This window comes from Daldinia caldariorum (assembly GCF_022478825.1).
Source record: "Daldinia caldariorum strain CBS 122874 unplaced genomic scaffold F4812scaffold_21, whole genome shotgun sequence".
Taxonomy (NCBI): domain Eukaryota; kingdom Fungi; phylum Ascomycota; class Sordariomycetes; order Xylariales; family Hypoxylaceae; genus Daldinia; species Daldinia caldariorum.
Window position 1 is genome coordinate 315269 of NW_025953057.1, and position 20757 is coordinate 336025.

General features: G+C 48.3%; 7 protein-coding genes across 7 annotated transcripts; 4 read left to right on the forward strand and 3 right to left on the reverse strand.

Annotated features, from left to right (window-relative positions):
- Positions 1-1020: 1020 nt before the first annotated feature.
- F4812DRAFT_443792 (uncharacterized protein) lies at positions 1021-3636 on the forward strand. Its single transcript, XM_047935434.1, has 3 exons — positions 1021-1205; positions 1279-1327; positions 1399-3636. The coding sequence occupies exons 1-3, from the start codon at positions 1144-1146 to the stop codon at positions 3109-3111; spliced, it is 1824 nt and encodes a 607-aa protein (XP_047786527.1). The 5' UTR covers positions 1021-1143; the 3' UTR covers positions 3112-3636.
- A 23-nt stretch (positions 3637-3659) lies between these two features.
- On the reverse strand, positions 3660-8171 carry F4812DRAFT_443793 (putative RAD50 protein). Its single transcript, XM_047935435.1, has one exon. It carries the CDS (start codon positions 7909-7911, stop codon positions 3988-3990), a length of 3924 nt encoding a protein of 1307 aa, XP_047786528.1. The 5' UTR covers positions 7912-8171; the 3' UTR covers positions 3660-3987.
- An 889-nt stretch (positions 8172-9060) lies between these two features.
- Positions 9061-10721, forward strand: F4812DRAFT_453078 (uncharacterized protein; the record flags this gene model as incomplete). Its single annotated transcript, XM_047936434.1, has 3 exons — positions 9061-9142; positions 9248-10492; positions 10549-10721. The coding sequence occupies 3 exons, from the start codon at positions 9061-9063 to the stop codon at positions 10719-10721; spliced, it is 1500 nt and encodes a 499-aa protein (XP_047786529.1).
- A 74-nt stretch (positions 10722-10795) lies between these two features.
- F4812DRAFT_216124 (uncharacterized protein) lies at positions 10796-11612 on the forward strand. Its single transcript, XM_047930392.1, has one exon. The coding sequence runs from the start codon at positions 10884-10886 to the stop codon at positions 11373-11375; it is 492 nt and encodes a 163-aa protein (XP_047786530.1). The 5' UTR covers positions 10796-10883; the 3' UTR covers positions 11376-11612.
- F4812DRAFT_216123 (uncharacterized protein) lies at positions 11613-12874 on the reverse strand. The gene is made up of 5 exons (XM_047930391.1): positions 12755-12874; positions 12656-12670; positions 12239-12561; positions 12107-12160; positions 11613-12029 (listed from the first exon to the last, which is right to left on the reverse strand). Exons 1-5 carry the CDS (start codon positions 12774-12776, stop codon positions 11850-11852), a joined length of 594 nt encoding a protein of 197 aa, XP_047786531.1. The 5' UTR covers positions 12777-12874; the 3' UTR covers positions 11613-11849.
- A 1226-nt stretch (positions 12875-14100) lies between these two features.
- F4812DRAFT_216229 (3-propionate hydroxylase) lies at positions 14101-16655 on the forward strand. The gene is made up of 2 exons (XM_047930393.1): positions 14101-16269; positions 16329-16655. Exons 1-2 carry the CDS (start codon positions 14781-14783, stop codon positions 16586-16588), a joined length of 1749 nt encoding a protein of 582 aa, XP_047786532.1. The 5' UTR covers positions 14101-14780; the 3' UTR covers positions 16589-16655.
- A 1785-nt stretch (positions 16656-18440) lies between these two features.
- Positions 18441-20757, reverse strand: F4812DRAFT_216323 (MFS general substrate transporter). Its single transcript, XM_047930395.1, has 2 exons — positions 20466-20757; positions 18441-20416 (listed from the first exon to the last, which is right to left on the reverse strand). Exon 2 carries the CDS (start codon positions 20338-20340, stop codon positions 18673-18675), a length of 1668 nt encoding a protein of 555 aa, XP_047786533.1. The 5' UTR covers positions 20341-20416; positions 20466-20757; the 3' UTR covers positions 18441-18672.

Sequence of the window (20757 nt, forward strand, 5' to 3'; positions counted from 1 at the left end):
TAAGATTTAAAACCACTTAGCTGAACTGTGTACATAATAAATTCTTTCTTTGTTCAACACCTATTAGCATATTGTTTAACTATAAAATCAGTTAAAAAATGCGTTAGTTATACGCAATCTAAAAAAGTATTAATCACCGACTAAGGAACCCCCCTTTGTGCAGCAAGTTATTTACAAATTGCTGTTGTTTAAGTTCGTTCCAGATGCATAGGGACTTTCAGCTTAGCCAGAGTCCCACTCGCAGAATGGTGCATAGAAATATGAGGTGGATAGGTGCAGATGGACTAATGGGGTAGAACGCAATGCCAAGATAGCTCAGCCCCTTAGATGGTCAATGTCGATCCATTAGGCTACCTGGTGTCTCCATCCTTTTCCGCCTTTCGAATAAATTGTAGGCTATTACGATTGTTATGCAAGACTTTTTGAATGTGTACATTACGTAGTTACTATATGAATGAATATTTTATACCTCTTCGTTTCTTATGCAACTTCTTTTAAACCGTCGGAGAAGGGCGAGTCGAGAGCATATAAGCGGCAACTCAGTATAATTAACAGGTACCTCTAGTTTATTTTTTACCTAAGGTCAATAAAATCTGAAACCAAACTCCACCACATGAGGATTCGGCCTTTTGGCATTAGGTCCCTCGTGTTAGCTACGTACCTAGGTAACCTTATCCTTGTTAAAGTATTGTACAATACGTAGGTATTCGCAACTCAACCTCTTGTAATCTGTGTGGTAAGTAATAATAGGCTTAGTTAGAACTCCGATGGTTGTAGATGTCAACGTTCGGAATTTGGAGGTTGGAAAGTTGGAACTCAGCCTCGGTCGGTACATATGTACTTACCTAAGGTATGCACCGCCGCGGGTTACCTCCAAGGGACATTAGGTCCACCATTGTACTATGTACATCTACTATGTAACCTTATCAGCTTATCTAAATTTCTAAGTTACCCGTTAGGTAATCAATTAGTAGAGAAGGCCCCACGCGCAGCTGGCAAACGCGGATTCGCGCAACAACGCAACTACGTCAAAAAATACCGAAGCTTGGAACCTGGGACACGCGATTCGACGTCAACCGCAAAAAAAACTCATCTACAACAGTACTTTTCAATATTAGCGCTTTAACACTACCACTACCAAATATGATGGATATCGACGAGGAGGATATCTTACGCGCAATTGCTAACGGTGGTTCGATTGACTAGTAAGCATATATATCAATGATATATCAATTAATATCGATTCACCTGTCTGACTTCTGACTTACGGGAAAACAGTTCCATATGGCCAGCTTTATCTTTAGGAATAGTGTCGCGAATCGAAAAGGTCGGTAACGATAATGCCAATATCTGACTGGTGACTGGTTATCAAGTACCTAAGTTAACTTTCTCAAGTAGATCACACATAATGAATTTCCAATACCTAATCTGCCACCGCCGGCTGCTGCTACAACTATTCCACCTTCTATATCGCATCCACCTCTAGCCCGGCGCCATTCAGAGCCTACAGAGAATTTTCTATCGCCACTGCCGTCCTCCCCTCTAGAGCCTCCAAGTTCGCCGTCTTCTCAAGATAATAAAGAAAACGCTCCTATCGCGCCGCGCATACACCCGCCGCCCACATCAGCTCCGGCCTCATTCACAGCTCTTCCCCCGGGTACGCTACCACCCCAGATCGCTTCTATGCTTACCGAGATAACCTCCACTCTGAAATCTACTTTTCCCAACTATCCTCCGCACACTTTGCAACGCCTAGCAGAGCTTGTCCTAACGCCTAAACACCACTACCGCACACTACCGACTTATCTTCATGCTCTCGACAGAGTTGTTCATGTGACCTCGGGGCTCAACGTCTATCCTCTCCCTCCAGCCATACCAGATGCGAAAACAACATCGCTACTATCAAATGGAATATCCGATGCCATGGCCATTGCTTCCCCATCTCCCTTTGCTGCACCTGGCAGCGACGAAGCTTTAGGCGGTGCCCTCTTGACTCCTATACCCTGGCTTCAGCCGAATCAGCAGATTGGTGGACCTTCTCAATCCTCGCTGGGAACACCCGGCGCTAGAAGTCCTAACAGCCAGAATAGTGGGCTAGTTGGTCCAGTAGGCGGTGGCGATCTCGAAGGCGAAGTGCGCACGGAAAGTACCGAGACCATCGAGGGGCCTAATGGCATCGGTAGCATTGAGACCGTCTCGGTGTCGGTCAATGGCATTCCTTCCATGGGCGCACGCGGCGTAGGCGTGACCCAAGGCGAGCTGCTTCGGCAGGAACAACGCGCCGGCGTCGTCCCCGTCAGCCAACTCGTGCCTAGCCAACTTGTGCCCAGCCACCACGTGCATAGCGGAAACCCCCACCCCCAAGTCCACCGGCGAGCATCCCCCTCTTCGGGTTCCGAGCCTTCTCCAAACGCGGCAACACCACCGGCTTCTTCATCCGACAGTCCTGAGGCTGAGAGAAAGTCGCAGTCACCTCCAAACGCACATACCCCTAATTCTTCATCTTCTTCTACCAGCAGTAGCAGCAGCAGCGGCAGCAACACTAACAACCCTATCGCGGACGCCGAAAATGCACTGCCCCTAGGCTCGATAATCGGTACCGATGAGGAGAAGCCGCACGCGCGCGGGCCCGAGGAGATCGGACCCGAGGACATGGGCCCGCAGCACGGTAGCACGAGCCTCGGCAGTGCGACGACGATCGGCGGGCCCGGCGGCATCGAGATGCAAGGGATCGACGTGGAAGCCGCCGTTGGCCGCAAAGCCGTGGCGGTAGGGGGCCGCGGGTCCAGCAAGAGCCCGCCGAAGACGGAGGACGCGCCGGGCGATAAGATGGACGTCGAAGAAGAGGCGTCGGAAAGCGCGAGAAGCACCGAAGATAGCGGCGCTGAACGGGAATCGAAGCGCGAGGCAGAAGACGAGCCTCAGGGCGCGGCGGAAGCGAAGAAGTTAAAGGAGGATAAGGAATGGGAAATCATAACAGCTGCGGAAGTACCAGAACAGGGACAGGAACGGGGAGAACGAGACGCAGAAGCAGAGGCTATGGATACATCTTCGGATGGCAAAGGGGAGGACGGAGGAGGAAAAGCGGAAGGGGTCCAAGGGAGCGTCTAGGATAGGCTTCCTTGTCTCCGCAAATGGCTGTAGCAATGGCCTAGTATAGTAGCGGGGGGGAAAGAACACCTAAGGAAATACTATCCGGATCGCGGCCCACGCACGATCTCTGGTCGTTGGTCTGGTCGTTGGGCACCGGGCACCGGGCACTGTTAAAATAAGGTCTAGTTACTACATTCCGAAGTCAAATTTGGCTGGACTAGCATAAGGGGGATGGAAAGGAAGGAAAGGTGGAAGGGAAAGGCATAGGGAACTGTATTTGTTCTTTTTTTTTTCTTTTTCTTTCGTTCGGTCTTGGGACTTTTTTTTTTTGGAACTTTGTGACAGGTAGATACCAGACGGTTGTGGATTATGAACCACAGGGGAGGGGGGCGAGACGACGGTAGAGTTAATTTTTCTACCGTGACATAGGATACTTTGTACGAATGGAGAATGGATGCTGCATTTTGTTCCAACCTCCGCTACAATATCAATATTTATGCCTAGTAGACTACTCATTCGCTGGAATAAGCGATTGAACGGGCCGGCTCTTGGTCATCACAGTAGAATCATGCATACATCGTGATATTACTACGTTGACTACCTAGACATGTCCCTTAGGGGACGTATGGAATGCTCGCTTAGCCATACCGAGCATTAAAGGTTCCTTTCATGAAGCTAGTGAGGAAAGGGTGGTACATGATTCCTTTTTTCATTATAAGATCTCCAGTCTTTTCGTATATGAACGCCAACAAACCCATATTTAGCGCAAATCAAGTCCGAAGCTCCAGTGGCATATAGCGAAATAAAGTGGCCGGCCATTTCTCGATCGAATTGGGCCAAATTATTGAAGCTAACAAGGTATTGAATAATAAAGGAATGTCGAACCTTTTTATTTTATAGGACGGTAGAAATGCTCTCGCGCTCGATAACGCTGTTCTGCTTGTCATCGCGCTTTACGCGGTAGAAGTAATCGCAGAAATCCGAGCAGCGCATATGGCGGAGGAACTCTTCGTCGTGTGTGATGACAATGAGTTGGAAATTAGCCTGCGCCTTTCGGGCCTTAATAATGGCATGTAAGCTTTCAGCTAAGCTTCGAATGTTGTCTCGGTCGAGATTAGTCGTAGGCTCGTCTAGCGCGATCAACCCGCAGCCGATACCAAAAGATTCTGCCAATGCCAAGCGGATGATAATACTCGCCAGCACTTTCTGACCAGCCGAGCATCGCCCTCGCATGTCCATCTCGGTGTCCTGCTTCACCATGCAAACTCTGTAGTTGTACGAGCTCCGGCCCGTCGTGACCTCGCTATCCGACTTGATTAGGATCGTGTCTATGTCGGTGCCTTGGTAGGTGCTCTGCCACAGTTCGCCTGCGATCCGGTTCACCTCCTCCATCTTGAGCGCGTGGTACCGCATGATGGCATTGCTGAGCGCTGTACCATACTTGCCTAAGTCCTCAATCACTGCTTTAGTCGTTTCTACCTTGATGTGCGTTTCGCGGTACTTTTCTTTTGCCATTTTATAATCAGTTTCCCACTCGGCTATAAGACGTTCCAGCTCGCTATCCTTGCTCATCATCGTTCCTTTTATGGAACTTATATTCGCATTCAACATATGGCTTCGCGATTCCCAGTGTTTAGCTTCCGCATCCAGCCTTTCGTAATCTTCGTTAGCGTTACGAGATTCGAGCTCTTCGATGTTTCGTTTAAATTTTTCGATATCTCGAAGCGTCTTTCGGTAAGTGAGATTATCCATAATATTCTTCTTCCTCAACTCGCTGTTGCTGACCTCTTCCTTTATTTTGTTTGTCCGTGCTGTGAGGTCGTTCATATCTTTCTCGATACGCTTGATAGCTTTATCGAGTGACTGAATTTGCCGCTCGTTAGCAGCAAGGAGTGCTGGCCCACCGCGATCTAGATAGTCTTGTATGTCGTTGTTAACTAGTTTCAACTCGTTAACTGATGCCGCAAGCCCATCACGCTCATCAGCAACCTTTTTCTCTTTCGTGCGCCCTCTCTGTTGTGTATCATCTCGGATGGCTCTGGCCTTGAAAATCTCCGGCTCGATTAGTCCTATTTCTTTATCTGCATCTTGGATGACTTCTTTTTGCTTATTCATATCGTCCTTCTGGGCCTGAATCTGGTCTTGGAAGTATTTTTTTCTCTCAAGCTGCCGGCTAGCATCGCTGATTCTATTGCTTAGCCGACTTCGCTCTAGCTCGAGAGAACTTACTAGATCTCGCATGCGTTGTCTGTCGCCTGATAACTGGGAGTAGTTGTGTTTCACCCCTTTCATTTGCTCGGCACATTTATCTTGTAGTTCGTGGATCTCATGAGTGCTGCGAACTGCACCACTAGACTGCTGTTGAGACATAATACTTTCCACTTGAGCCTCGGCTTCTTCAATCTCTTTGTGTGTTTGAGAGATGTTAAGCACTGTTTTGCTCATCGATTCGAGGTCTTGCTTCTCCTCTAGCCTTCCGCGGACAACCTCATCCATCTCCTCAACGCTTTGCACCAAGGCCTCCTCTCTTTCCTTGGCTACTCGGATCTCTCTGTCAATATCGCCCTTTTCTGACATTAGTCTAGCGTAGGTTTCACTTTGAGGACGAACGGCTCGAAGATTTCCTAATAACTCTTCGCACTCAGACAGCTCAGTTCGCATCTCCTCTTTCTTACTTTCCCCGAGCGCTTCCTTGATTTTCTTGACCAAACGGGACTTCTCATTTACGTCAACGAAGGTGCGATCGCAGAGTTTACACCTATTGTGTTTATTTAACACTCTCTGACACTCCAGATAGTATTCCTTGAAGTGTTCGAAGAGGGCCAAATCCTTCTCCAAAGTAAGGATCTCCTCTTCGAGGCGCTCGATCTCTTCAGGTAGCTTATCAACGCTCGGTTCGGACATGGAATCTACTGCCTTAAGCGCGTTAAGTACCGCCGACTTGCATCGTTCCATCTCTTCATTGTGCTTCCTAACCGTTGCCTGTGAGCTAGAAAGCGTATATTGTACTTGCTTAAGTTGCTGAACAGTATCGTCACGCTTTCGCACTGCCTCGTCATAGGCTTGCGTCTTAAGCTGTAAAGCATTCTGGAACTCGCGGTTGATAGTAGAAGGCTCCCATGAGCTGCTGACGATGCTAGATATCTTATCGTTCCAGGTGCTGGTGAGGGTATCCAGTTTCCGCTTCTTGTCAGCTAGCTCCATCTTACGAACGTCTAATTGCGCCCGGTCGGCAAGGAGCTTAGTCGATTCCATGAGCTCATGTTTAAGCTTATTGTTCTCGGCTTCGAGTTGTTGGAGTTTGCTCTCTTCTTGCTGCAATCTTGCATCAAAATCACCCTTCTGTAGTTCTTGAGTGGCCTGCCCAAGCCGCTGTTCTACATCCTTAAAGGATGCGTCCAGCAACGCCTTGCTACCTTCGTCTACTTCCACCGCGTTGAGATCTTTTTGCAGGGCTGCAATTCGTTTCTCTATTTTTTCAATTGCTTGCCTCGCAAAAATGCGATTCTGAGTGTGGCGAGCCTTTTGATTTTCTAAGTCCCCGATGGCAGCTCTCTTTTTTTCGAGCTCATCGGCATTCTCCAATTGTAAGTTCTCGAATTCTCGCTTCTTGTCTGTCAATAGAGTCTGGATTCGCTCCTGAAACGCTTGAACTTTACGGTCATCTAAATCTCCATCGAAGCCGCGAATACTATGTAGCTGGGCGGCCTGACGGATGTACTCAATCCGCAAAGCAAGCTGACGTTCATACTTGGCTTTATCGGATTGGTGCATGCCCTGTTCTGCAAGCTTTTCTTTTACCTCGTCACTGGTCTTGGAGTGATCCTTCTGGTACTGTCGGAATTGCTCAATATTCTCCCTCAGCTCCTGCTCCAATCTCGCAACCCGATCTTCGTACTGTGCTAGAGTATCCTGCAACCAGTCGTCGGGCTCATGCATCTCAGTCATTCTGGATTTCGTCTCCTCTAATTTCTGTTCAAGATAGCCGAGTTCCCGCTGGTTGCTCTTTAAATCATTCACAATATTGAGGAAGCTGTTCGCCTCCCGGTGCATCTCGACGGCATTACGGTCAGCTTCGCTCTTTTCCTCCTCCATCCGTTCGCACTCCTTACGTAGCTTCTCGATCTCTTCAAATAACGCCCGAGATTGTTTTTCGCACCTGTCGGCCTTCTCCTTGTTTATTTTGTCTTGGCCTTCCATTATCTTATATTTTTGCAGCTCTTCCCCCTGCTTCTTTTTCAGCAGCTTAAGGTTGTCGATCGCTTTGGTATATTTCATAGCCTCGAAAATCTCGTCGAATCGTTTTTTGAGAGCCGAAGGCTCACTCATAGGCCATAGTGATTCGTCTTGGTGGCAGAATATTACAGCATCGAGAATAGCTGGAGCAACACCTAGACTGGTAGGGACGGCGGTATCGAGATTAATTACTCTGGAGGAGGTCGAGTTCTTCTCGCCTCCATGGTCGGTGAGGAGGGTGCCCTCGAGGGTCTTCTGGGACCTCGTGGTCTTCTTCACAGTGAGCTGCAGACTACGGGTGACGACATAGGTAGTATCGGGGGGGACATTGAATTTCAGCTTAACCTGGGCTAATACTTCTCGTTCTCCGCATAGCTTAGGATCGTGAATGAAAGCTCCGCCCTTGCTGTTGGGAGGTAGCTCGCCGGTAGTGGCATATTTAAGACATTCGATTATGGTGGTTTTACCTGAGCCGTTATACCCGACGATAAGAGTAAGAGGTGTGTTAAACTGAATAGTTTCCCGCGTGAGATGACTGAAGGACCTAACGCCCGAGATGGATAATTTGTCTATCTTAGACATTGCGACAGGTCAAAGTCCCGAGTTCTCCGGACTACAAAGGGACTCGTCCCATGCTATGAGGCTGGTACTATCTAGTAGTTGAGTAGTAGTTTTGGAATAATTCGCTCACTAATGAGAATGCTTTGAGGTGTGTATATATTTATTTTTCAATCCTTTACGCGGTGGAAGTCGTTCGTTGAGTTGCCCTTTTGGTGGGGGGATTGATTTGCAAGACGAACGCGTTGTGTTGTATGGAGGGGACGCGCCTTGGGAAAAAGAATACTGGACATACCTCTGTATTGTAGATACCTTAGGTACCTAGGTAGGTACCGACGTACTATACACATGGTTCTAAATTCTACCTAACCTAAACTAAGCCAGTACCTGCAGCAGCCTAAACAGGTACCTAGGGTCTGGAGAGCAGGAGCAGGCAATCCGGACAATTCAGTCCTAGATTTGCCCCTCCAGGTGCAGTCCCACTTTTCTGTACAGCTACCCGGCCTATATATTTTGCTAGCGATCGTCAGACCTATGGGTCTTTTTCCCAGATCGCCTTGGCTTCTGACGTACAAGTACAAGTACAATTCTAGGTCACACGGTAAATCCATTTTGTTAAATCGAGAAAAGTGAAATCCCATCCCATTTTCTTCGATATGCCCCTGCCCCCTTTATCAATCCCTCGTAGCTGCTATTGCATTTTGCTACATACCTGTATCTGCTACATGTACCCCAGCATTAAAACCACTTAGCATATGATGAAGCTGTCTTTACCTAACCTATGATTTCCCCATTCTCTCTCTCTCTCTCTCTCTCTCTCTCTCTCTCTTAGGTACATGCAGCTCCCCTCCATAGGTACCTGGGTAGGTATCAACCACAGCATAACCTAACATTAAACCTATTCCACAAATCCTTTTCTTTTCTTTTCTACATCTTCTATCAGCTTCGACTAATAACTGATCCCGCACTCTCCCATATGTCCCTTTAAATTGTTTTGAGCGCGATCGACCAGATGCCCTCGCTGCAGAAGCTCGAACGCTCACCATTCCCCAGTAATAAGAAGGCACACTACTGCTGCGTCGCATTCAAATACGATTCAGACTCAAGCTACTACTACTCCTGCCGTTCCCGCTGCCGCCGCCGCCGCCGCCGCCGCGACCCACTATCGCTATTATGGATCACGGACCACCAAATCCCAACGACTTATTTGAGTTTACCGGGCCGGTTACAATAAATCCCGTGAGTACTAACGGCAGTATGCTCTCTTGTCTCAGTTGTGGCGAATATCGCTAGTCTTAGAAACAAAATACCTTATATTCCCTAGCCCTACTAATACCAGATTCTATACATCAGATGACAGCCGCCGACCAGAACGATATGATGTCACTTTACGATAACTCCATGTTCACCAACTTCGGTGGCTTGCCAATGAGTCTTGATAGCCTTAATGATATGACTGCTGTCCCGACGCAGCCATTTCCACCAGTTTCCGCTGCTGGAAACCCGCAAGCTGCGCTCATCCATAATGACGCCATGCAATTTACATCAAATACGGGTGAAAGCGCAGTTCCGCCGCCGCTGCTGCCGCCGACGACTACGGGCATTGCTCCGAGCTTCCCAGCCCCCGTGCAGCCCACTTTACAAGGAGGAAGCACTTTGACCGAATTTACCAAGAGGAGGAATTGGCCCGCAAAAGTTGTCGAAGAGCTCAAGGACTTTTTGCAGATACTGGATGCTCACGGAAGAATTAAATACGCATCACCGAGCGTCACTTCATTGACTGGATATGAGTCGGATGAGCTAATCGACCGGTTTGTGAAGGACTTAATTCATCCAGATGATGTTGGGACGTTTACATCCGATATGAACGAATCCATAGCGACAGGGAACCCACTCCGCATGTTCTATCGTCTGAAAAAAAAGGATGGCAATTACGCAATTTTTGAATCTGTCGGCCACGCGCATATCGCCGCAGCTAAATTTGCGCCAAACCCGGAAAATCAGTCGCCATTCTGCCAGTCGGTGTTTATGATGTCACGACCGTATCCCACTAAGAATGCCGCACTTCTAGACTCGTTCCTAGAACACAAAATCGAAAATGAGCGGCTAAGACGTCGCATTACGGAACTTCGAAGGGAAGAAGAGGAAGAGGAGGCATCTCAGCAAAGTTGGTTTACGAGCCAAGAAGGCCGATCAGATATTGCTGCGTCAGAGGATACGATGTTAACCTCTTCTCAGAGTCCTGCCTTGTTCACCCAGACAAGCGTGGATTCACAAGCTATGCCACCCCCGGAAAGACCGACGGCGCTTAACATAGCATTAACAAGGGAGAACCTCGAAGGAGTGACAGCAGGAAACCGGCCAGATTCGATTAGGGATAAGATGGCGAGATATGAGGGCGCGTCACATACCGATACTATCGAGATGTTGACTGGTTTAAGATATGTTGAAGGGGAACGAAGCCGTGGCATTACTACCGGTAATTCTAGTCCGACCCTTATCAAGGGTGATGTTGGCATTGCCATACCGATCGATAGAGACCCCAGAACAGGAGAAAAGAAGAAGAAGCTTAAAGTTGCAGAAGAATATGTCTGTACTGATTGTGGTGCGTATAACAAGTTGTGTGTAAGCCGCACGGATCATTGTTCTAACATGACTCAGGCACACTTGATTCCCCGGAATGGAGAAAAGGTCCCCAAGGACCCAAGACTCTTTGCAACGCTTGTGGCCTGCGATGGGCCAAAAAGGAAAAGAAAAAACATGCTCATAGCGGAGGTAATATCGGCAACCCGGCCCACGGGCATCTGCCTATATCCATGATGGAGCAGCGATGAGCGTTTCTTGAAGAAGTTGAATGATTGTCGTCCCTTGAATGGATCGGTAATAGAATCCAAGGTGTATGGCGTATGGGTATTCCTAAGGTACATGATAGTGACTTATGCTCCGAGGGGCATTTCAAATTGGTCGGGCTATAGGCATGGAGTCGGAATAAAATCATGGTATGCTGGTTTTTTTTTTTACGAATGGACTTATTACACAGTATGGTCTTTTCTTTTCTTTGTTTCTTCCTTCTTTTCTTCGAGATACCTGGGAACGAGTGTGGTTCGGGCTGTACGATTCACGGGGATATCTCACAGGCAACAAAATGGGTGTTTATGGACTATTTAGATGTATACGGTATATCACGAAACAAGGGAACACGGAAACAAAGGAACAAGAATGCTTATGTGGGCTTTTTATCTATTTTTAATTTGAGGCTTACCTGCATACCTTACATTGAAGTGGCACGCGGTGACAGTACATCATATGCTTTTCACCGATTACGCCTTCCATCACATTTCAGAAGCTCTATTTCTGTACGAGTTTCAGCACGACAATGCATCATGACACGTTCTCATATACTGAGCGCTATTTTCGAATACGCCGACCTTGCCATCCCCTCTTCACTTGTCCACTCATTAAGTCGCGGCTTTAACCCCGTAGCGTAGCAGCCACAATGGGCGGTAATAGGGGGTTACGGTAAATGCTTAGCGACACGGAATACAACTCAGAGGAATTGTTTGTATATGTTACGTAGAATGCGCTCAGCTGGTTGGCAACCTAATAAATACTCTGCAGACTCCGCTATACGCATTCATTTGTTCGGTCTAGACCCTGCGCTGGGAAATGCTCCATAATACCGTAAGAAGGGTTGTTATATGGTTACACGATCTCGATCGCTTGTGGTGAGCTTTTGCTTTCAGAGAGTCAATGATCGGCATTTTTTCTTTTTGGGCAGATAGTTCCACCTGAGATTTCAGTTGATTTTCCAGAAGACGCGGTTCAGCTAGATACAAAGCATGCGCTTTCTCATCATAACATCATAAACATCGTGACATGAAATATCCCTCCAAAATGTCTGGGCTGGCGATGCGACCGTTCCCTTCGCAGGAACCTTGCAGGACTGTCCTGGCTGGTCCTTTCTACGAGAGGAACTTGGACGCCAGACTGAGGATACCCGATCCTGAGGACGATGACTCCGTCTTGCCGCCGCCCTGGCTCTTCAGGTACATCTTTAGGGCCATCTCGCCGGCCTTCATCACGGCGGACTCCTTGCTACTATCACTGGAGACCTTGCCTTGAGACGCCTTCTGGTCGAAAAGCTACAAGGGGGTTTTAGTTTAGCACAGAACTATCCGCAGTACAAAAGCTTGTAACAGGTATTCCATCATGTACGTACCTTGCTGGCTTCAGCCATGGCGAGGCCTATGAAAGCACTCTTGCTGCTACTCTCCTGCGCGTCTGTCAGCTCTTCTGTCTACCCAAAGTAGCACAAGGCCTTCTGGAAGCGGGGTTCTTATTTATGCCGTACTTGGGTGTTGCCGCTCTGACCGCTGGTAAACAGCTTGAGGGCTTGCATGGCGGCGGCGGAACCTAAGCTCTTGTCGTCGGCGTCGGCGTCATCGTCGTCCTTCTCGAAGAAGCGCTTGTGCTGCTTCACGGCGTCGTCCTCGTCCACGTCCTCGTCCGCGAGGGACTGCTTCTTCTTGGTGAGGGCCCCGAGCAGGTTGGAGAACAGATCGCTGTCGCCAGAGCCCCCCGCGTGCCGGCTCGCGTGCTCGACGGCCCCGCGGAAATCGTCGTCGTCAGCGGCGGGATAGCCACCACCAGCGGGATATGCGCCACCGTGCGTGACTACATAAGGGGGGGGGTTCGCCGTTAGAAAAAGTATTCGGTACGTGTACCTAATGTAAAGTATAAAAGATTGATTTTATAGTTTAATTCTCACCGTTGCCGCCGAAATCTACGGTTACATTTGGAGTGGTTAGCTTGCTGATTTGACATTGAGCATCATTCGTATGCGGGGCAGGCATATCGCCAAGCTTACCTGGCTGTCTCTCCCCGCTCATGGTTGTAAAGTGGTAGGTAGGTATAAGATAAAATACGACGTGTACAGGAGGTAGGTAAATGTGTATATACCTCTAAGGTATGTTGACTTATGTAGGAGGTACTTGAAAAGTAAAAAGAGCAACAAAAAAAAAGAAGAAGAAAAAGGGTAAAAAGCAAAATAAGGACTATGTATTTTGTAGGTTAGACACGCATTAGTTCAAAAAGGAAACAGGACCTTTAGGTATCTGGTCTCAGACTGCGTCACAAGCTCCGACGACCTAAAGCTCAGTATCGACCAATCCATTGGACGATGACGTGTGCGGGGTATTCGCACCACGTTTGGGATTATTTCTAGGCATTTTAGATACAATACCTGGGGGAGGGGGTTAGCAAGTAGGTTACCTAGTACCTAAGCATAGTGGCATCACTTTATCAGGTATATACATCTATTAAGTTGAATAAACGCGTGTAGTCAGCATTCAAATAATATTTTTAGCAGTTTTGGTGACTTGATAGGAGGTATTATACTTCACTAAGTTCTCAGTAGCTGCATATTTACAAAATAGCTGCATCCATTCAAAGTTTAGGTATTTTCGTCTTGAAACTCCCAAGAGTTTAAACCCTTCAAACTTTCATCCACTTACTCCAGCATATCATAACCCACAAACTCGACCGAAACGGCAAGGTGCTCCAGAGGCACATCAATACGAGACAAGCCCAGCAATCAGAGTCGCGTGTTTGCTCTATAACTGCTACATGAATTGGAGAGGGTAGTAAATTGCTGGCCGTTATTCAGAGGTAGAGCGAGCTCGACGTTAAAGCTTCTTCAGCTGCATGCAGTCACTTTTTCAGATCTTCCCCAGACCAATCACTTATGTATATCACATATGTCTCATGAGAAATGGCTGGACGCAGCATATGCAAATGGACGAAGGTGGCTTAACTATTGGTTTCCACCCTCTTTTCCCTTGACCTGGTTACCCTGGTAGGCTGAAAGTGCATACTGTCACTTCTCATATTCTCTATTTACAGCATTCCGAGATGTCCACCGCTTCATATCAACTGACATTGTGCAGCACGTGGGCTATTTTGCGTTGTTGAGGGAAGTTCTAACAATGTCGAGTGGCATTACTATCTGGGGCTGCTTTACGGAATACTAGAGTAGCCCTCCTGAGACTTGGTATTGTATTGTATTGTATTGTACAATACAATACAATACAATACAATACAATACAGTACAGTACAGTACAATACAGTACAGTACTTCCTACGAGCTTGGCTGGAGATACCAAACCAACCAATTATATTCGCTCTTCATAATGATACGAACTTTTCGAAAGACTCTTCCTTGCTACGGTATGGATAAATGATAATGAAGCTAACGTCCAATAGACTCTAATACTCAGCACTATATGCTATCTATGCTTTAGGTACCTAGCAGGTATGTACTTAAGACAAGGGGGGCAGAAAATAAGACCGGTAAAATAGGTAAAATACGAGCTGAGAAGTCACGACATAAGAGGTAGGGAACCTAATGTGGGAGCACCAAAGGCTATGAAATATCAGCAGCCTATCTAACTCTCAAGGACCTAACTCATACGCCTTTAGGCATGACTATAAGGGTACTTAAGATAAGGTCTGCCTTTCCTACACGTATGATAGAGCTGTCGACTTGACGAGGCAGCGACGTCAGTTCATTAACTTAGGAGGGTAACATCGAAGTCCAAAAATACGTCTCGGCTAACATTTCGAATTACTATTCCGAGAGAGCGTTTAAGCTCATTTTATCACTCAACCAGACTCTAATATAGGAAGGTACCTGATGCAATGTATTGTCTACGACGTTTTCTCAATTTGCTGCATGTAATTCTCCGAAACGCCGCACATTTTGAAATCACGCGCCGGATGCCAACTCACTAAAATATTTGAAAAAAAGCCTACAACTACCTAAGGTATATCGGCGATTCCTCGCGCAAACAGGAGACTAAGTTGACTCTTCACATATTACTCTAATCTTCGCAGTCATGCAGGGAGATGTCGAAAATGTCGATGTGCTCATCGTCGGAGCGGGCCCCGTGGGCCTTATCACGGCGTTCCAACTTGCCAAATTCGGCGGTGTCTCCGTCCGAATCGTCGAGAAACATGCCAAGTCTGAACAGGATTCATATGGCCGTGCTATTACCCTTTTTCCTCGGACGGCGGAGATGCTTGACCAGCTAGGTCTTGCCGATGAGCTACTACAACATTGTTTTGCTTGTCGTAATACGGTAACCTACAATGCCGAGGGTGAAGAGGTCGACGGCCGGGGGTGGAGTTTCATGAAACACATGAAAGATACCACATTCGATTTCTCCCTTGTCCTGAGACAAAAGTTCCAGGAAGAGATATTTAGAAACGCATTGAGGCAACATGACGTACACGTGTCGGCACCGATCGAGTTAATAACAGCTTCGGTGGACACCAATATCCCTACCGGAAATCACAAGGTAACGGCAGTTCTTCTAAACCACCGCAGTGGAGCCACTGAAATTGTGAAATGTAAGTACTTGATTGGTTGTGATGGAGGACGCTCATCTGTCCGACGTATCTTCAACATTACCTTCGAAGGCTCCATTAGCGAAGACAAATGGGTGAGGATAGATGGCCAGGTGAAAACTAATCTACCTAAACCTCGTTCCTATTGCTCAATCGAATCCCCAACGCATGGCAATGTACTCTGGGCTGCTCTGGATCATGGATCTACAAGGATCGGCTACGCATTTACTGCAGACCGGGCTAACGGATATGAAGAATTTGACGAGGCCGCTGCCGTTAAGGAGGCTATTGCTGCAGTGAAACCCTTTCAGCTTGAGTTCGAGCATGTTGACTGGTGGACGATATACACAGTGGGACAACGTATAGCGAAATCCTTCTTCGTCGAAGGTTGTATCTTTCTCGCTGGAGATGCCTGTCACACCCACTCGTCGGCCGCTGCGCAAGGAATGAACACTGGCATCCACGATGCTGTGAACCTGGCTTGGAAACTGAGTCTCGTTCTCCGCCGATATGCGAGGCCAGATCTTCTTGAGACGTATCATATGGAGCGATTCCAAAATATAGCAAAACTCATTGAATACGACAAGGATATCAGTCAGCTTATGTCAAATCATCTACCCGAGAAATGGCGAAATGATCCAGATGCTGATGTCAATGTGATTCTGGCCAAGATCTTAGAGGAGGTTGGGACTTTTACCAGCGGACTAGGGATTTCCTACGAGGTTCGAAAAGATAATCCCATAAACGTTGAAGGTCCGTTTTGCGGTAATCACTCGCTGGTAAAACCAGGCATGAGAGGTCCAGATATTACGCTCCTACGTCCGGGAACGTTTGAGCCCACGAGACTGATCCGTGAACTGCCCAATACCTCGCGCTTCAGTGTGCTAATTTTCGCGGCGGAACGTCAACCGCCTATTCCAAAGGTGCTCTACGACGATATAACCTGCTCGCTAGCCCTAGAACGACCCGTTCTTATGAGTGCGCATCTCTACCTATGTTAAATGAGGCACTATAGACATGGGCTAACAAGGAAGCAGGCCATTTGAGATTCGTAACGATTCTCCCTAAACCAATGTCCTCGCCGTATGAGGTCCTAGGATGCGAGCCCATCGGGCGTGCTTATTTTGATGAAAAGGACGGCGCTGCATATCGTCGATATGGAATAGAATCGCCGCGGGGGGCAATCGTAGTGCTAAGACCGGACGGCTGGATCGGTACGATGATTGAGTTGGGAGATAGAGCTGCTTGGGAGCTGGAAAGCTATTTTGACAAGATTCTTCTCTATCGCTCAGTCTAAGGTTATAATGATGTTTTTTCCCGTTTTATTTTTGGGCTTCGCCTTTGATGGTGTTGCAGTGTGTCGTTTGTTCAGTTGATAATATCATATCGATGGTTAGAACCATCAACAAGCAAAATAATTCAGGTCCGAATCTAAGAGTAGCTAAATTGTTCTATAAAATAAACTCTTTTTCTCTTCTCTTCGTATGTACGATTTAACCCTAGGGTTCCGAAACTTGGTGTTGTATCAGGATGCTGACCTAGGTGTAAGAGAAAGGCTGGGGTATACGTAAGGCGAGAACAAATCATACGATATAATGTAAACAAAAGCACAGGTACTACACTACATACATACTAGGACTATGGTAGTTTAATAATTCTGAGCTTTTCTTTTAATGGTTTAGGTAAGTTCTAGGATAGCTTCAATTCATTTTCGTCTACATTTCAAAATATGAAATCAAGGTTTCGTGTGCTATGAGGCATTATATCAAACATTTGACTGAATAAGGAATCCATACAGAGACAGAGTTATAATACATATACCCAAAGAGATGTAATCTATTATTTCCCAGTTAGTAAGCGGTTCCATGTCAACTAAGCGTCGAGGTAGTAGCCAAGCTTCATATCCAAGTCCCGGCAGGGCGATGGGTGCAGTAGTGGGACAATATATTGCAAGTGATAGCCTTACCGCCGTCTTAAACGTTAGACGTCTAGAACCGGGTTAGAAACCGGGAGAGGAAGTTTATCTGGACGGCAGCTTCGAAGTGTACCCCGAGGGGTTATCGTAGGGTTTGCTACCGTTTTCCCTAGCCGAACCGTAAGGACGGCGTTCGATATATCTGCAGGTGTGTATGTCCTCAGGCACGCCGCTTTAGGAAACGGAGCCCAACCTAGGTAGTTTACCTCGAGTTATCGAGATACTTGAACCACTTTGGCGAAGGAAGACATGCTCTAAGCCCTATTCACTACCCAATCTAGAACTTTACCGAGTTTCAAACTGATTTAGGGTTCGGAATAAGTAACAGGATACCTATAATCGAAGGAACGCGTGAGTGCTACGTGACTAGCCTGTGTTAGGTAGGTATATATACTTTAACGTAAATAGCTCTCTCTTTCTAGGCATATACCGTGGTCTAGATAATGATACGGATCTGTAATATAAGGATATATCTAGACTAAGTACCATCGAGTGAGGGTCGAGGAGGAGGTTGCGTATAAAGCTGACGACGATAGCGGGGACGAGACCGTTGTAGCTATCGGGACCTAAAATGGACCGTCGACGGTGAAACATATCGTTGGTGATATTCTAGTTGAACAGTTCAAAGTTTGTTACTCTCGGTGACCCCTGTCAGGATTACGGATGATGTCTGGATTTGGTAGGTTAGAGCATATATTGAAGAACAGTATTAAACTAAACACCACTGATCCCTGCTCCGACTAGGCTCACGATGCCGAGTACCGAAGACCACTTTGTTCCAACATTCTTAGGTGGACCGCCACGTGGTATGGGGAAGTTCTTTCACCCCTTGATCCTGGACAGCCACGCCTGCAGAAACTATGTACACTCGCAGCATACAGACATGAAGCTAGCCACCTGCGGCCCCGTATGTCTCAACGCAAAGCAACCTATGCTGGCACTCTCACCGAGAATGATTAATTCATCACGGAGGCCTTCCGAAGAGCATGATAGGCTACCGACATCAAATCCTAGAGCTACCTAACCTAACCCTGCGCATATTCTGGGGCTCTCCACGTTTCAACCATGTGCGCACGAACGCAAGTAATATGTTTATATTTAGACAGCTAGGTGTGTATATGTATAGGTATGGCTGAGGTATGGCTATGCACATAAAAGACCCCTAAACGACGCAGTCTCAGCTGCGAACAGATGTGCCTGGCGTTACAAAGGTACGCGGCGAAGTGGCTGGGGTGGCATGATAGTCGTACGATGGCGCAAACGGGAATGGAAGGAATATTGCATAGTGGAACTTATAGCCAATTAACGAATATAACTAGTGTAAATATATCCATCCCATAGGTAGCTCCTCTATAGAGATGCAGTCTATTCCAATACAATACAATATAATATCTTAGTTATTCTTATTAACTTGTGTTGTTACTGTTGTTGTTCTCGCTCTCCTTTTCCCGCAACTCCATTCGCCACCGCATTCCCCTTTTCGCGATCAGGTACAGGCACGGCGACAGCAATACGTAGAGCACCGCGATGATCGTGTAAGCCTTACCTGGCCCCACGGCCCTGATAAGCGGGTCGATGGCCGCGGCCATAGCGGCGCCCAGCAGGAACTTGATGATGTTATTAGATGCGCTGGCGGCGCCGGTCTTCCCCGGCCGGACGTCCGCGATGAGCGCGTTGAAGACGCTCGTGGTGCTGACGAGCCCTAGCCCGAGCAGGAAGACCAGCACGCACACGACGGCGACCGAGACTTGGTTTTCCAGGGCCCATCCCCAAGCCGTGATGACCACCATGCTTAGTATTAGCGGCGGGATGGCAACTTCGATCCGCGCGCGCTCGATGGGGAAGTCTGATAGATCGATCTGGCGGGTCCTGTCCACTTCTACTCCTAGCTTTCGCGCGTGTCGCCGGTAGTTCCAATTCATCCCCTTCCCGACTAGCGCGACGGAGAAGATGGACCCGACGGCCATGGGTAGGTAAATTAAGCCGACCTTGAGGCCGTCGAAGCCGTATATGTCGGCGAAAAGGGTCGGAACAGCAGTCGCTACGGCATAGACGCCCGCGAAAACGAAGCCGCCGTACATGAAGAGTAAGCTAAGCTCCTTCTCGCATATGAGGATAAGAGATGTCAGGAACTTGGACCAGGCGAAGTTAGCCTTGGAAGGGGGCGCGGCCGTGTTAGCAGGGGTAGCGGTGTTGTTGTTGTTGTTGCTCTCGGTATCGGAAGCGTCCTTCTTCTGCCGGCGGTTGCGGATCAGCTGCACCACCGTCTGGTTGCGTCTCCGGGGCAGGACGGAGCCGTCGCCCACGACCTGGCGGCAGGTCTCCGGGAAGAAGAAGATCAGGACCAGGAGGTTGGCCCCCGCGCACGCGGCCAGGAACCAGAAGATGCTCCGCCACCCCAGGTACTGCGCGAGAGCGCCGCCGATCACGGGTCCCAGGCTGGGCCCCAGCGTCACCGGAACCGCGATAAAAGCCGTGTATTGCCCGCGCTCCGCGCTGGTCGCTATGTCCGCCACGACCCCCTGGCACAGAGCTTGCGTGGCCGATATGGTGGCGGATTGGAAGCACCGCAGACCGAGGAGGCTCCCGTAGCTGTCGGACTTGGCAAGGCCTACGTTGGCAATGATGTAGAGCACGAAGCACGCCAGGTACACTGGCCGACGCCCCGAGGTATCGGCGAACCCGCCGATGAAGATGGGCGTGAGGCCCTGCAGAATCATGTAGCTGGTGACTGTGAGGTTGATCCGCGTGATCGAGACGTCCAAGTCCTCAGCCGCGATATTTAGCGCAGGTAAGTAGATCTGAGCCGTCCAAGAGGCGAAAAGAGCGCTGAAGGCGGCGCTCAGGACGATTAGCCGCTTCTGCCACGGCTTGTAGACCGTGAACAGGGGCGGGACCTCCTCGACCGCCGTGGTGTCCTCTGACACCTTTGACTCAGTGTTGATATCAGTAATAGTGACAACCGTGTCACCACTTATCTCGCTGGTCCTCTTGGGGTCGTCTGGTAGATCCGTAGGTACCACTACCGAAACATCCTTCTCGATAACCACTGTTACCTCTCGCTTGTCCTCCATATCTAAGCTAACTTTTCTTCCGCCTTTATTGCCGTGTATACTTCCGTGTGTAGATCTCGGGGCCGAAACTCACGTGCTAGTCACGTTGGAATCTGCGCAATGGTCAAAGCTGGAGGAGGGCTCACCAGGCAGAGCGCAACCAGAAGGCGTTCCGAGGCGCCGTTTAACAACATCTTTCAAGCTTATGGATTACTATTTCGGTAACATCACGCCATACCATTTGTATAGCGAAATTAGCTTATACAGGCGAGCAACGGTGCTCGGTAGTTCGCTGTTGAGCCATAGGTTACCGCACCCAAGGGCTCCCTTCCCTTGTTGGCCCTTCAGGCGGATCGGCAGTTAAGCCTAGATTGTGGCTTGTGTGGAGGGCTTCTGTTTTCATCTGTCCATATCGCCTCTAGAAGTCTTGGCATCTCT

Bases quoted from the DNA above. Each gene is read 5' to 3' on its own strand.
- F4812DRAFT_443792 (XM_047935434.1), top strand. From the start codon at position 1,144: ATGATGGATATCGACGAGGAGGATATCTTACGCGCAATTGCTAACGGT. The intron at 1,206-1,278 runs GTAAGCATATAT...ACGGGAAAACAG, and splicing joins AACGGTGGTTCGATTGACTA to TTCCATATGGCCAGCTTTAT. The intron at 1,328-1,398 runs GTCGGTAACGAT...TTTCTCAAGTAG, and splicing joins TAGTGTCGCGAATCGAAAAG to ATCACACATAATGAATTTCC.
- F4812DRAFT_443793 (XM_047935435.1), bottom strand. From the start codon at position 7,911: ATGTCTAAGATAGACAAATTATCCATCTCGGGCGTTAGGTCCTTCAGT.
- F4812DRAFT_216124 (XM_047930392.1), top strand. From the start codon at position 10,884: ATGGTATGCTGGTTTTTTTTTTTACGAATGGACTTATTACACAGTATG.
- F4812DRAFT_216123 (XM_047930391.1), bottom strand. From the start codon at position 12,776: ATGAGCGGGGAGAGACAGCCAG. The intron at 12,161-12,238 runs GTACGGCATAAA...ACAGACGCGCAG, and splicing joins GTCAGAGCGGCAACACCCAA to GAGAGTAGCAGCAAGAGTGC. The intron at 12,030-12,106 runs GTACGTACATGA...ACCCCCTTGTAG, and splicing joins CCATGGCTGAAGCCAGCAAG to CTTTTCGACCAGAAGGCGTC.
- F4812DRAFT_216229 (XM_047930393.1), top strand. From the start codon at position 14,781: ATGCAGGGAGATGTCGAAAATGTCGATGTGCTCATCGTCGGAGCGGGC. The intron at 16,270-16,328 runs GTGCGCATCTCT...ACAAGGAAGCAG, and splicing joins AGAACGACCCGTTCTTATGA to GCCATTTGAGATTCGTAACG.
- F4812DRAFT_216323 (XM_047930395.1), bottom strand. From the start codon at position 20,340: ATGGAGGACAAGCGAGAGGTAACAGTGGTTATCGAGAAGGATGTTTCG.